Source organism: Thermobia domestica, chromosome 9, assembly GCF_964235325.1.
Source record: "Thermobia domestica chromosome 9, izTheDome1.hap1.1, whole genome shotgun sequence".
NCBI classification, from domain to species: domain Eukaryota; kingdom Metazoa; phylum Arthropoda; class Insecta; order Zygentoma; family Lepismatidae; genus Thermobia; species Thermobia domestica.
The window spans coordinates 120,659,319-120,673,002 of record NC_137462.1 but is presented as its reverse complement, the minus strand read 5'-3'; the positions used below and the strand labels follow the sequence as shown (position 1 = coordinate 120,673,002).

Genomic DNA, 13,684 nt, shown 5'->3' with positions numbered 1-13,684 from the left:
CCGAGACAACCCACGGATACGATGTTGTCCACCACAAACTTACTTGGCCGGGGATCGAACCAGAAACGCCACGCAACAGAGGTAAGCGCTCTACCACTGAGCCACCGTGCCCCCTTCTTCCAAGGTGTCACAACAGTCTACAAGACGTTCTCTTAATATTTGAATCTAACTAAACATATTTAACTAATCAAATATATACAAGAACGAATTTGATAATCGTTAAACTAGCAGTTGAATTAATTTTTCCTATTACTGCCATCGATATTGCGGGACAAAACTGGTTTTATCTTTGAAATACGCAAATATATATATCACGAAAAGCCAATGTTCATAGACAAACTATATTGGATATACACGTACAACTCACTCACGCATGTAGTGAGAAGTACACCAGAGAGAGCTGGTTTCTATCGACCTTGACGCGTAAGTTAGCTCGTCAATTAAGATTTTTGATAAATATATTAATTTTGGAAAACAGGTCATTAAATACTCATAAAATGTTGTAAAATGAATTAACAGAAATTCTTACGATTATCCATATAGTGAAGAAATTTTAGTATACGATAATTACGACATCCAACACTGCACCCGTTTTCTGGTCTATACTAAACAACCTGGAAATAGTTATTGATTCATTCAGTACAATTTTGCATTGGATAGGTTTTGAGTTTAGCGTCCCGTTTAGCAGCGGGGCTATGTGAAACGGGACCAACAGCTTAACGTGGGACCCAAATCACATGAGCTCCCGCCGGGAATCGAAACAGTCTCTTACGCCAAAGGCGCGTGCGCTATTCACAAGTCATGAGGAAGCTTCGTATAATTTTGTTTGTAGTAATTGGCCTATTTTCGAAATTGTTTATATGAAGTTATTGAGAATTTTAAAATAGTGCTGGAGAATGTGGTAAAGACATTTCAAATGCATGCTTGAGCAAAAACATAAACTATCTTGATCACTTCGAATATAAACATCTAGCACAACTATAGAAGAAAAAATGATTTCAAAAGAAATAATAATATCCAGTTTACAGAGGATGAGATTTTTTTTCCTAAATGAGCTAACAAATTTGTTGAGATCTATAGAGACTAAAAGCCGAAACTTGGAAATGCCTCTAAAATGGCTCCTTAAAATAAAAGCTGAAATATTACTTATTTAAAAAAAAACTGAGCTATATGAATGATAGCGGGAGCTACCAACGGGTACTTTTAACAAAATACATTGATGGATAGTCATAGTTTCCTCTACATTTATTTTATAAGGAAAGGAGGTACAGGTCTGCACGGGCCGGAATTTTTAGTCCGGGCCCGGCCCGTGAATTTATAATGTGAGGCCCGACCCGAGTCCGAAATGTTTTAGCATTCAGGCCCGAGCTCATGTGGTAATCAAATGAACTCGAAATAAGCCCGAATTACAGAAACTTTATAATTTACGCAAAATTGTATTTTTATTTACAGCTATTAGTTTATTTTTGCAGCTGTGCTTTAAAAGTTCTCTAGAAAGAACGGTCCAAACGTCCAATAAATGTCGTTGTACAGTACATTTACAAAGTTAGGCCCGAAAAGGCCCCAGAAATATGGTTGTATATTTAAAAATTTACAGCCCGGGCCCGAAGTGGTATATGCTTTGTAGGCCCGACCCCGTGCAGACCTCTAAAACAGGTACTGTGACATCGGAAGGGGGGAGAACATGTTTTGTGGTCAACTATTTTGGCATATTTAACAGTCAGGAAAGTTTATGAAGCACCTTCAGCCGGCATAGCTGTAGTCCTACTCCGCCTAGTTTTCCACCCAGGATCCAAAATACATAATTAAATTAGAGCAGTCTATTGCTCCATATTTAAACCTAACGTGAATTCTTTAAAAGCATGGAAAATTCATTGGAAGGTTTTCTTCTCTTTGCAAGCTGGAAGAATCTTTTGAATCTCACCGTTCTTCTTTTATAATTAATGTCACGTAACCTGCACAACAGAACACGAGAAAATCATGCGTGTACCGTCGAGAGCTGATGTCACTCTCAGAGTCTGTCACTGTGAAGGGAAGTGTAAATACTTGCACTACGGAATAATTTCAAATAATTAGGACTGCATACTATTTTTCAGGGGAGAGGGGGGGGGGACGAAATCCTCCCCTCTATATTTCATGCCATGATTTGGTTTTACGTAACTACATTGCAGATACTGACACCTTTTTGCTACTCCTTTGTGACCATCTTGATTACAGATTTTATATATATATATATATATATATATATATATATATATATATATATATATATATATATATATATATATATATATATATATGTGTGTGTGGAGGTGTTATGTTTCATTTGCATTATGGTCGTCCTACCCAACAAAACATAACATATATGTATAAAAATTAGGAAAAAAGCACTGGAAAAACTGAAAAGTTGGAAAAAGTTACACGAACTGCTTCGAACATTCTTTCCACATAAAAAAAGACGATGTATAACTTACACAGTAACTGTTTAATTCTTCTAAAGAACATCTTAACGATGCAGTGACTGTATATGGTAGCGAAGGAACGACACTGCACACATATCTCAATATTTGTTCGGGCACTTTCATAATCAAACATATTCCCTAAAATGCAATGTCGCATTGAAGAAAATACCATTCACAACTACCGCCATTCGTTAGATTCAAATATGCACTACCCACATTTTACAAACAAGGATACAACTCACTTCTATCCGCTGATACATCAGTAAAATGAACATTACACGCTTGATATTAATTGGAGTACACGGTTTCTAACTTTACGGCAGCACTTTGAATTCAATTATTTGTTCTTAAAAAGAAAACAATACAATTCATGATTCGGTGAATTTTACTTTTATATCAAAAAGGAAAAAGAAAAGAAAGAAAAACTGGAAACTTTCATTAATGTCCTTGACTCCAGCTACCGATTTCGGCACATCCTCAGTATTGGCTTGTTAAAAACACGAACTGAAAGTCACAAAGAAGTTTTCGCAACAAGCGCTTCCTCTCAGCACCTCAGCTACCCATCAACTGAAGTCACGAGTTGTCCGGGAAACGCATCAAGAAGGCAAAGCACGAGGTCCAATGAGACTCCGCAACCCAATACAAGCTTCCTATTAACACAACGAAACAAGACCTGAGCAAGCGTTTCGGTGAGAAAACGAGTAATAGCCACTAGGTATAAAAATCAAACCTTGGTATTCAGAACTACATATAACAATTTGTCAGCATTTTCATTGTGACGAATCGAAATACAGAACGACGAGTATGTGTACCAGGGGTAAAAGTGGATCTGGAAAGGTAGGGGGACGCATTACGTCACGCCGTCCCCCGTGACTATCTTTGCCCACTGTATTTTTTTTTTTTTTAGAAAGTGGGAGGGCGCTACAGACATTTTCTGGAAATGGAAGGACGGCGTCCCCCCGCGTTTCCCATGATTAGAATCACTATTACGACAATCCTGTGAAGAGAAAAATTCATTACCAACTATGTCCACGAGCACCATATACGAGAATCCTAATTCGACTGGCCTACAGTTTTTTCTAGTTTCCATTCTGTGCGAAGAACAGGTGGTATCACAGGGGCGTCATTTTAGGAGGGCACGGGGAGCAATTCCGCCTGAGTTTGAGAAACACATTCTTTTTAATAAATTATATACTAATATAATAAAAACGTAAAATTATTATGTCGGCGGACAATTTCGTTCCTCCACTCCCCAGGTAAAACATGAAAAGACACTCCTGCGAGCGCTCTTGCAATTCACAATCCTTATTCTCTGCTTATAAAGATCCAGACGAATAGACGAATGGGAATATCATGTCATATTATAAAACTGACTGATCATTAAAATAATGTCCCTTTTCCGCATCAAGGCTATTCGAAATAGGCTCTATTACTAATGATCTGCTTTTTATCGAAGACTAGTACTCCAATCAGAAATACAAAGCACGTGCGTTAGCACCTGGTCATGAACATTGTGTTTTCAGATTACAAAATATCACTGAATATTATACAGATAATAAGATCAATGAGGAACATTCCACTCGCATGCGTGCATAGTTCTAAACGGGGAGTCTGTGAAAAGTGACCTGGCAGACCGTGGAGAGGTGGAAGATGGTAAGTAGGATCATAGGAAAAAGGAAGAGCACTGGAACCAATGAGTTTTTCTTCTGTAGCAATACATCTTTGAATTAAGCCGTAGAGTTAGTCTGCGTGGTCGCAACACTAGTATAATTTGTACCTACTTTTGAAGCATGTTGTGTTTTATTTCCCCCCTTTTTTTTTTAATTTACAATTTTCTGGTTATAATCCTACTTTCTCCATGCTTAACTTCAAATGTTTCGTTAAAGTAAAAACCGAAAATCCATCATATACATTTGCAAAACCCTTATTATTTATTTAATTAATTCAATTTTTCCCTTTAGTATCGAGGTCCGAATTATACGTGTCTTATCCTGCATAAAACCCGGTAACTTATCTGCCCAATCTGTCCTATAATTTGCCTTAGGTAAATAATAAATTAATATTTTAAAAAATCATAAGTTTTAGTTCTAAAAATAAAGCATAGTACAAAACATTTAATTTTGTTACGTGCGTAACTATCAATTTTTAAATTGCTTGTAATATACTTCTGTAGTATCTTGAAGTAATGAACTCACAATATAACGTAATGCATTGATAGTGAATCTTAATAGTATTACATTAATTCATATAGCCTTCATCCAAAATTACACGAAGACTACTAATACTCGACTAAAATAATAATAATAACAATAATGGCATTGTTTCAACAAGGCCATGAACTATTCTGTTGTGTTGAATTCCACATCGTCGCCTTTTGTTCGATTGTCTGTGATATGATAACGTTATGCATATTTATTAATTTACATTGCATTAAGGTAGATGTTAAGACTATCACAATGTGCCTTTCAAAATCGTTCTACAGATTGGCTGATATTAGATAACTGTTACGCGAATACGTTTAATTTATTATGTCGTAAAAGATATAGCATAAGACAAAGTGGCGAACTCCAAAATCACATGCAAATCATTTCCTACATCGATCCTATGATTTTCGTAAAAATGAAAATAAATCCGGTGTTCCAGTGTTCATGAAATCTCTATCAGTCCTAATAACTCCTACATCATTACCAGAACGTAGTTAATAGTTAATAATTATTATTATTAACTTAGGAAATAGTAAAATGGTTTGAGGGTACTAAATTTAGCGAGACATTTTTTGGGAATGGAGATGAGGTGTGTTTTCTACTGCTTTCAAACCTGTTTTGTCTGTTTCAAAGTGGTAGATCTAACAAGGAACTCCTTGAGTGCGAGGTCGGAAGTGCAATCTCTAGTAAGGTTCATTTGAAAGTTAGTGTGAACAATGACAGGAAAAATTCAGATGCTAATGGCTCACCATGTGCATCAGAAGGGCGACAGAAAATACGTGTCCGGGAGGTGCAGAGATCAACCTTCCATGGGATATGTGTAACACACTTCACAAAATGGACATCATCGACATTCACGAAATGTTCAAAACAAACCATTAACTTGTACCATGAACACCGAATGAAAAATAACGCGACACAGTGATCACAAATGTTCGCATCATCAAGATCGAAGGCGAATTTCTTGGGAGTTGCAAAACGTTCAGGGTGTTCAGCTAGGTATCCACTCTTAAAGAATGCATATATAATCATATTGGTGTAACGGGTGTAAGAGAGAAGGAAGGGGTGAGGAGTTATCCGTGCCAGAGACGAACATTTTCTTTTTCAAGGCGGCATACATTTTTGATAGAGCAAAATTCCTGGCATCCCCCCCCCTCCCATCAAGACATTTCAGTAACAATTTGGTAGCACCTATGTACTTAAAAGAAAAAAAAATGCTTAGATTATTAATTTCCTTGGTGTTTCGGAACTTGTTAGATACAAACGGCAATTAGTTCGACTTTTTAAAGCATGACTTCTGAAGAAAGGAAATGAATCGTAAAAGCACAAACTGTAAACAGCGGAACAGATATTATTATTATTATTATTATTATTATTAATAACAATAATAATAATAAAAATAAGTAACCAGTGGGATTCGAACTAGGCTCAAAAGTTTTGAATCCCAACAGAAACAAAAGAAGCTAAACGCGCACAGTATCGAAGCAAACTGTGCAATTGATAGCAAGGGAACTCTTAATTTTTTAATTTTTTTCTACGATTTTCTTTGATTAAATAGTGTGTGTGTTTTCTTTAACGAAGTGCCAAGGTACTATTTTGCTCTGACACTAGCATTGCATTAAGTAATGGAATGTCAGTAGGACCTGAATATTTTAAACAGCAACTAACAAAATGTGTTGGGAAGGCTTCACTACTATTTCTTTCTTGATTTCCCCTCGTACTATTTTGAGTGCGTTCTTACCGAACTCAAAATTTTAAGGTATTTATTTTGGAGAAGTGTATATTTCGTTCTTTGAACATGTTTTCTGATTTTCTACAGGGCACTTGCATTACATTCTCCCTGTTGTTTTAAGTTACTGAAGCTCCATTATAACCATCTTTATTTCTATCATCCAAACTAACCTCTATTATAAAAGGGAATAATTTGAATGAATTCACTTAAATCAATTTATGCTCTTTTCTTCCCCCTATGTTGATAATACTCTCGGCTCGTAAGATAAAAAAAAAAAAAAAAAAAAAAATCCTACGGCGAAAGTATACCAGTGATGTGAAACTATTTGCAAGAAATGCCCCTTATCAGGGTGGAAAAAAAAATCATGATTTTTTTAAAAATAATTTTTGTTGATTTTTTTTATTTAAATCAAATCTTTTTCCTCGTATAATACAAGTCGCGAGCTGAAGAAAAAGCATTAGGAATTAGTATTAAATGCTAATTATGCCATTTAAGTGAAAGTATTGGGGTTGAATTTTGAATTATCCCCAATCGTTAACCTATATCAATCCCAAACAATGTTTCTTAACCCTTTTAAATTACGGTTGTTTTTAAAGGTAAATTATAGACTTTCAGTCAAGCAGCTATAGCATCATCCCTATTTATCCTAGGATCATGGTACATTCATCACACTCTTTAGAATAGAACAGCTTTTGAAACGGTAACATTCACATTTCCCTATCATGTCCCTGAAGCGGGAAATTTTGAGAGTAATCGGCATTTTTTTAAAAATTTTGATCCCCTCTGGATTCCCCTGTGTTAACGCACAGATCTCAAAATCAACTAGGAAATACTAAGGGCTGTACTAAATGTGTATACAAAATTTCAAGATTCTATCTTGAGTAGTAACGGTGAGGAAACTATTTAACAATGAGCTAAGAACATTCCCACAATGCCAAAGATGACCCGGATGTAATATAAAAATTTCCTCAGACATCCCTATTTATCCTAGGATCATGATTTGTGCATTATTATCTTCAGAATAAAACAAATTTTCAAACGGTACCCTTCACATGTCTCCATCATGTATCTGGGGCGGGTAAATCACGGAAAAGGAATTTTCTGTTAAAAATATCTTTTTTCTTAAATTCTTACCTCTGTGTACCCCTTCCCCTGTTTTAAGGCAGAGATTTGAAACAAATCTGAAAAATACTGAGGGGTGCACTGAGTAAATGTGCAAAATTTCAGTCTTGTAGGTGCAAAAGTAAGCCCGCGAAAAATAATATTCCCCAAATACCCGTATAAAACAGGATCTCAGGTAACAGTTTCCTGAGACATCCCTATTTATCCTAGGAGCATAGTACGTACATCATTTTCTTCAGAATAGAACAGCCTTTCAAATGGTACCATTCATATGTCTCCATCTGAGGCGGGAAAATCACGAAAAAGCTATTTTTGTTAAAAATATCCTTTTTTGAAACATTTTTGCCCCTTTGGACCCCGCTGTTTCCACGCAGACCTGAAAACATTTGAAAATTATAAAGGGGAGCACTGAACGAGTGTGCAAAATTTCAGTCTTCTGAATACAAAATGTAACCTGCCAAAAAATAATAATGATACGCATAACAAAAAATATCTTTTTAAATTTATGACATCATCACACACTATGCCTCAACGCAGAAAGGCATGGAAGCAAATGTAACTTGTTCTAAAATGCCTCCAGTCTTGAAGAAAATGAACTAAAAAGCCTTATTGGTACTTTTTTAATCGAATAATGAAGATTCTACCCTATCACCTAAAAATAGGTGATATAATTTAAAAGGTTAAGCATTAAGGAAAAAGTACAGCAACGTTTATCAAAATGACACTTTTTTTTTTCACAAAAGTTAGTGATATTTGGCACGGGCCTATTTTTAAAAACTCAGAACTAGCTTGCGGCATGAAATACATAAATTTCGCCTAAAGTTATAAAAAAAAAAAAAAAAGAGGTGATAGAACCCCTCTAAATACGCCCTATTATCTGGGAACAAACAGACACACACGCACAAAAAAGAATTTTCGTCTTAAGTGTCGATGGTGATTTCTTCGTTGGAATAGTTAACGATTTTAAAACCCAAACCCAATGTTACGAAAAGAAGAAAGCAGGATTGCTCTGTTACCTGTTCAAAACGGGATTTTCCCTAATCATCCTCTACATGACACTTGTTTTCATACTATACTGTACATTTGAGTCTCATTGTATTATGATTATTAACTTCCATAATCGAAATAACAGAACAGAAACGGAATTTTTACTTATTTTCACTTTAAATTAATTTATTTCGAAATTCGATTTAAATCAACGATTTTTATTTAAAAAATCTTGATTTAAATCAGACTGATTTAAATCAAACCACCCTGCCCCTTATCAATTTATAATTAACAGCTGATACAATAATCACTGCATACACACAAGTCTGAAGCCTGTACATATATATTGAACATAGTAAAATTTAAACTTTTTTTCTTTCCTAAATGAAGACGCGCTAATCAACTTCCTGCATGAACACAAAATTAACTTCTGAAAATAGATATACTTTAAATCAAAATGAGCACGCACAAAAATTACCAAATGCTGTCTAGTACATACATCAAGATCCCCCAAATATATTAGTATTAACATAGTATTAATATATACTAGTATTAACATAATCGATATCACTATTCTTTTCCTTACCTATTAACCTTTTAAATTTTTTGGCCTCTATACAGGCCATGGCGTCTACCTTCGGAATTTGCTTTATAAATCTCTAGTAGAGCTTCTCATACCGGATTTTTTTTATTTATTTATTTATTTATTCAAGTATGGAAGCATTAAAGAACATGTTTTATGGGCAGTTTGCAGTCACGTGTGCGATGCCTGGAGGCAGTGACGTCACAAACAGCAAAGGCGGCTTTTTAAAAAAGGGTAAATTTTAGAGCTTTTTTTTTTAAAAAAAAAAATCGTGATGCATCCCTATTCATCTTAGAAACATAGTTTGTACCTCGTTGGTTTTGTTATAAAGCAGAGTTTCCAAATGTAACACTCAAATTTCCCTGTTATGTATCAGAAGCGGAAAAATCCCGCCCATATCGAAAAAAGGGATTTTTCAGGAGAAAATTTCCCTTTTATTCTAAATTTCTCCCATCAGGGACATACATATACATATTAGAAGTGGTACTGTTGGAAACCTACTCTTATTTGGAACAAAGTGATATACAAATAATGATCCGAGAGTAAATGCAAATGTGCCAGGAAATTTTCCAAGTTTGAATTCTTGCTTTATTTACACATTTTAGTAAATTAGTTTAGTAAAGTATCTACAGTATTATCACTATTTATCCTAAAATCATGAATTGTACCTCGTTCTCTTCGGCATGAATCGGTCTTTCGAACGGCATAACTTGCATATCCGTATCGTGCACCCGAGGGGAGAAAATTCTCCCAAATGGAAATTTTTGTATATATATATTTTTTTTCTTTCAATTTTTGGGCCCCTCAGGTGCGCCCCCGGTGGTTTTGGGGGATTTTTTCCCCTCAGGTGCATGATACGGATATGCAAGTTATACCGTTCGAAAGGCCGAGCCATGCCGAACAAGACGAGGTACGATTTACGAGGGCTATCCAGAAAGTAGATTACGTTTTCGTCTGTGTCCGCTAGGGGCGGGGCTAGCGCGGCCATCTTGGGGTCAGAGCGTTGCGCAGCTCAGTCGGCATCTAGCCGTGCTAGTGAGAGGTTCGTGCTGTGCTCCGTTAAGATACTGTGACGGTTTGAAATGTCTGCGTTAATTGAAAATCCCGCGAGCTGCGAGGTGCGTGCAGTAATAAGGTTTCTGACAGCAAAAAACTGTAAACCGATAGAAATCTATCGGCAGCTGTGTGAAGTGTATGGGGACAACATTATCACTGAAGGTGGAGTGCGACAGTGGGTCATAAGATTTAAAAATGGCCGAACCAATGTTCACGACGAAGATCGAAGTGGGAGACCCAGCAAAGTGACTGCCGAACTTGTCGAAAAAGTCGATGTTAAAGTCCGTGAAAATCGAAAGTTCACAATAACGGAACTTTCTTTGAGTTTTCCACAAATTTCGCGAAGTTTGTTGCACGAAATCATCAGCGAAAAGCTTGGTTACCACAAGTTTTGTGCAAGATGGATTCCAAAAATCTTGACAGAGGACCACAAAAATCAGCGAATGGCTGCAGCGTTGCACTTTTTGGACGCCTACAATAAGGATGGTGACTCTTTACTCGATCGCATCGTTACTGGTGACGAAACATGGGTGAAACACGTGAACTGTGAAACGAAATTGCAATCAATGCAGTGGGGGCACACAGGTTCTCCCCAAAAACCCAAGAAATGCATGCAAACAATGTCGGCAAGGAAGATGATGGCGACTGTTTTTTGGGACAGAAAAGGTGTGATTTTGGTGGACTTCCTGGAAAGAGGCACTACAATAAACGCTCAAAGGTATTGCCAAACTCTGCAAAACCTCAGAAGAGCAATTCAAAACAAGCGCAGAGGAATGTTGAGCTCTAAGATCTTGTTGATTCACGACAACTACCGGCCCCACACGGCGAATGTCACGCGTGAAGTTCTTGAATCTTTTCAGTGGGAGTTGTTTCCTCATCCGCCGTACAGTCCAGACCTGGCACCGAGCGACTTCCACCTATTCCCAGCAATGAAGAAGTGGCTGGCTATGCAGCGTTTTGATGACGACGAACAGCTGCAAGAAGAGGTAACGAAGTGGTTGAAGTCGCAGGCGGCCGAATTTTTCGACGAAGGAATTTCCAAGCTCGTACATCGCTACGATAAATGCCTTAATTTGAATGGTGACTATGTCGAAAAGTAGTATTTGTGTGTGGCTTTCATCTGTATATAATAAAATTTGTTTCCTATACTTTGTTGATTTTTTATTCCAAAACGTAATCTACTTTCTGGATAGCCCTCGTATTTTCCTACAATGATTATTTTGATTAGTCTCTATGCTGAAGTGGGTTGGTTAGAAATTATTATCGAAGGAAAATTGGTAATTCGGCTATAGCATCAAGACTATTTCCCCGTACATTCTTCGTTCCTCATTATTTTCACAATGAAGCAACGTTTTTTTTTCGTACCATTCGCATGTGCGTCATATACCTGAGCGGAGAAATTCGCGATAAAATAAGATTTTCCCAAAAAATCCCTTTTTTCCCCACTTTGAGTGGGAATTTGACGGATGCAGTTGGAAACTGCTTCATTACAAAAAAAAACGAGGTACAACCCATGATCCCAGCTTCAATAGTGTTAGTACTGTAGCTGCTTGACTGGAAGCCTAAAAATTACCTTTAAAAAAAGGGGGGCGGTAAGCAGCTCCTGCAGCTAATTAAGTCTTCGGAAATTATGTTTAACTCAAGTATTAATCATGCTCATTCTCACACAAAACAAGAAGAAAAAGTTATTGTATAACCATGAGAAAGAAGACGCTTACAGAAGGAAGTTTTAAAAGACCGAAGGTCAAGGCTAATTTCTAGTAACAGTGTATTACTGCACATTAAACATGCCTTAAAGCTTTTAAGAATTTTTATGTAAATATTTATTGAGGTACTTATGGATATACGTATATCTCTTTCCAAGTTGCTTAAATATATACTACTACAGAAAAGAGGAAATATTTATTCATATATGTAGTCAGCGAATTTGGACAGTAAGCAATCGTAGGTATAAGTACTAACGATACACTCGATTCTCGACCGCGAATGACGTTGGTATGTTGATTTGGAACGATGAAAAATACTTCCATCAACACAACTGAGAATTAATCACACTATATTAATTATTTCACAGCATTAAATCCACGCTTATTTGAAATATTTAATAATACTTCCTTGGCTACTATTTCAACTTTAATCAATATACAATTTATGTACTGTATTTTAGATTACGACAGTAGCTGTACCTTTAATTTTAGTTTCAATGTTTGTTGTTATGTACTTCATTTCTTTTGCACAGACGTTTCGTTCTTCCTATAAAAGCTTTTCATCTCATAAAAAAGTTGAGGGCGTTAGTTTCAAATTCAGACTTGGGAAGAATTCAAGAATTTCCGCCGTCGTTCGAGGACAAATTTAGCTCAAGTAATCTTTCGCGTCGCCTTTTGGAACAGGAATAGAAATAAAAATGTGTTGACAAATATAATATATTTCAAACGAACACGTCAATGCTTTCTTACATCCAGATCTTTATTCATTACCTTTACTTATCAACAATCATCTGCTTTCTGTTGAGTTTAACTGATAATTGTAATTGCAAGGGTTAAGTGCCACTTCCAGTGAACAATTTTTTACAGCTGTTCGGAGGGATATTCCAGTACTAAAGCAGCGAACAAAACGAAACAACTAAAAAAGAGAGATTAATACACTAAAAAAAGAGAGAGAATTATAGTGTATTTCTGTAATACACTATGTTGTACTATGAAAATGTACAGCAACTTGTGCTTGAATAATTAACTGAACACCAACATGAATGAGATACTGATAATTTTTCCAACCTAGGCGTCTTAACTAAATTCTATAACTTATTTATTTCCTTCCGCTAAGACAATTTAAATGGAACCTGAAAATGGTCGTAGAGCCTTTTCCTTATTCTTAACCTAATCTAGTAGTAACTACCAACAAAACAAAAACAAACAAACAAACAAACAAACAAAAAAACTTCAAAATTCTCTTTCAGAAGCTCTATTTTTGCCCGTTGATGGGATTGTAGCAAACGGTGTCACTTTGTTGCATGTCTTTCTGAAGCCCTCCTGAACACACCAAAACATACTACCACAGATGAGAGTAGAAAGCGTTAAAGAAGGGTGAAAAAACCAGACAATTACAAATCCAAATTCCAAGCGCGACAACAGAAGCACACTTGTCTCATCCTATCAATGTATTTTCTTTACACAGTTACGATTTTCACAATAATCTAACAGATTTTACGGAACTCATGTTAAATTTTTGCTTCCAGGTAACTGAATAAATGATCAAAAGATAATCCGTGCTGCTGCTCCTATTCTCTCTCTCTCTTCGATGAGAGGTCAGAAAGTTCTTAGGCTCACTACGTTAGAGTTGTGCTAGTAATGTGAACCTTTGCCCAATGATGGCTGGCATCTCATTAATGCGTGTTAATTTAGTTTTTACAGGTTATGTGAACTGATGTTACAGAAAATAGGCGGCACAAATAAACTGAACAAAATCGAATACCGAATAATTTCATCCTCAAGGAAAATCGGCCAAAAAAAAAAAAAAAAAAAGATACATAATGAGATGA

The 13,684-nt window shown here is 36.1% G+C and overlaps 1 protein-coding gene across 6 annotated transcripts in view; it reads right to left on the bottom strand.

Annotated features, from left to right (window-relative positions):
- The window catches only part of sgg (glycogen synthase kinase 3 beta homolog shaggy), a 241,100-nt gene that overhangs the window by 134,743 nt on the left and 92,673 nt on the right, over positions 1 to 13,684 (bottom strand). Inside the window, exon 1 of one of the 6 annotated variants that reach the window (XM_081771790.1) lies at positions 2,475 to 2,682. The exons of the other annotated variants lie outside the window; for them this stretch is intronic. Coding sequence (XP_081627916.1) covers positions 2,475 to 2,634 — 160 coding nt within the window. The 5' untranslated portion in view covers positions 2,635 to 2,682. Of the gene's footprint in view, positions 1 to 2,474; positions 2,683 to 13,684 lie in introns of those variants that run through there. 6 annotated transcript variants of the gene reach the window in all.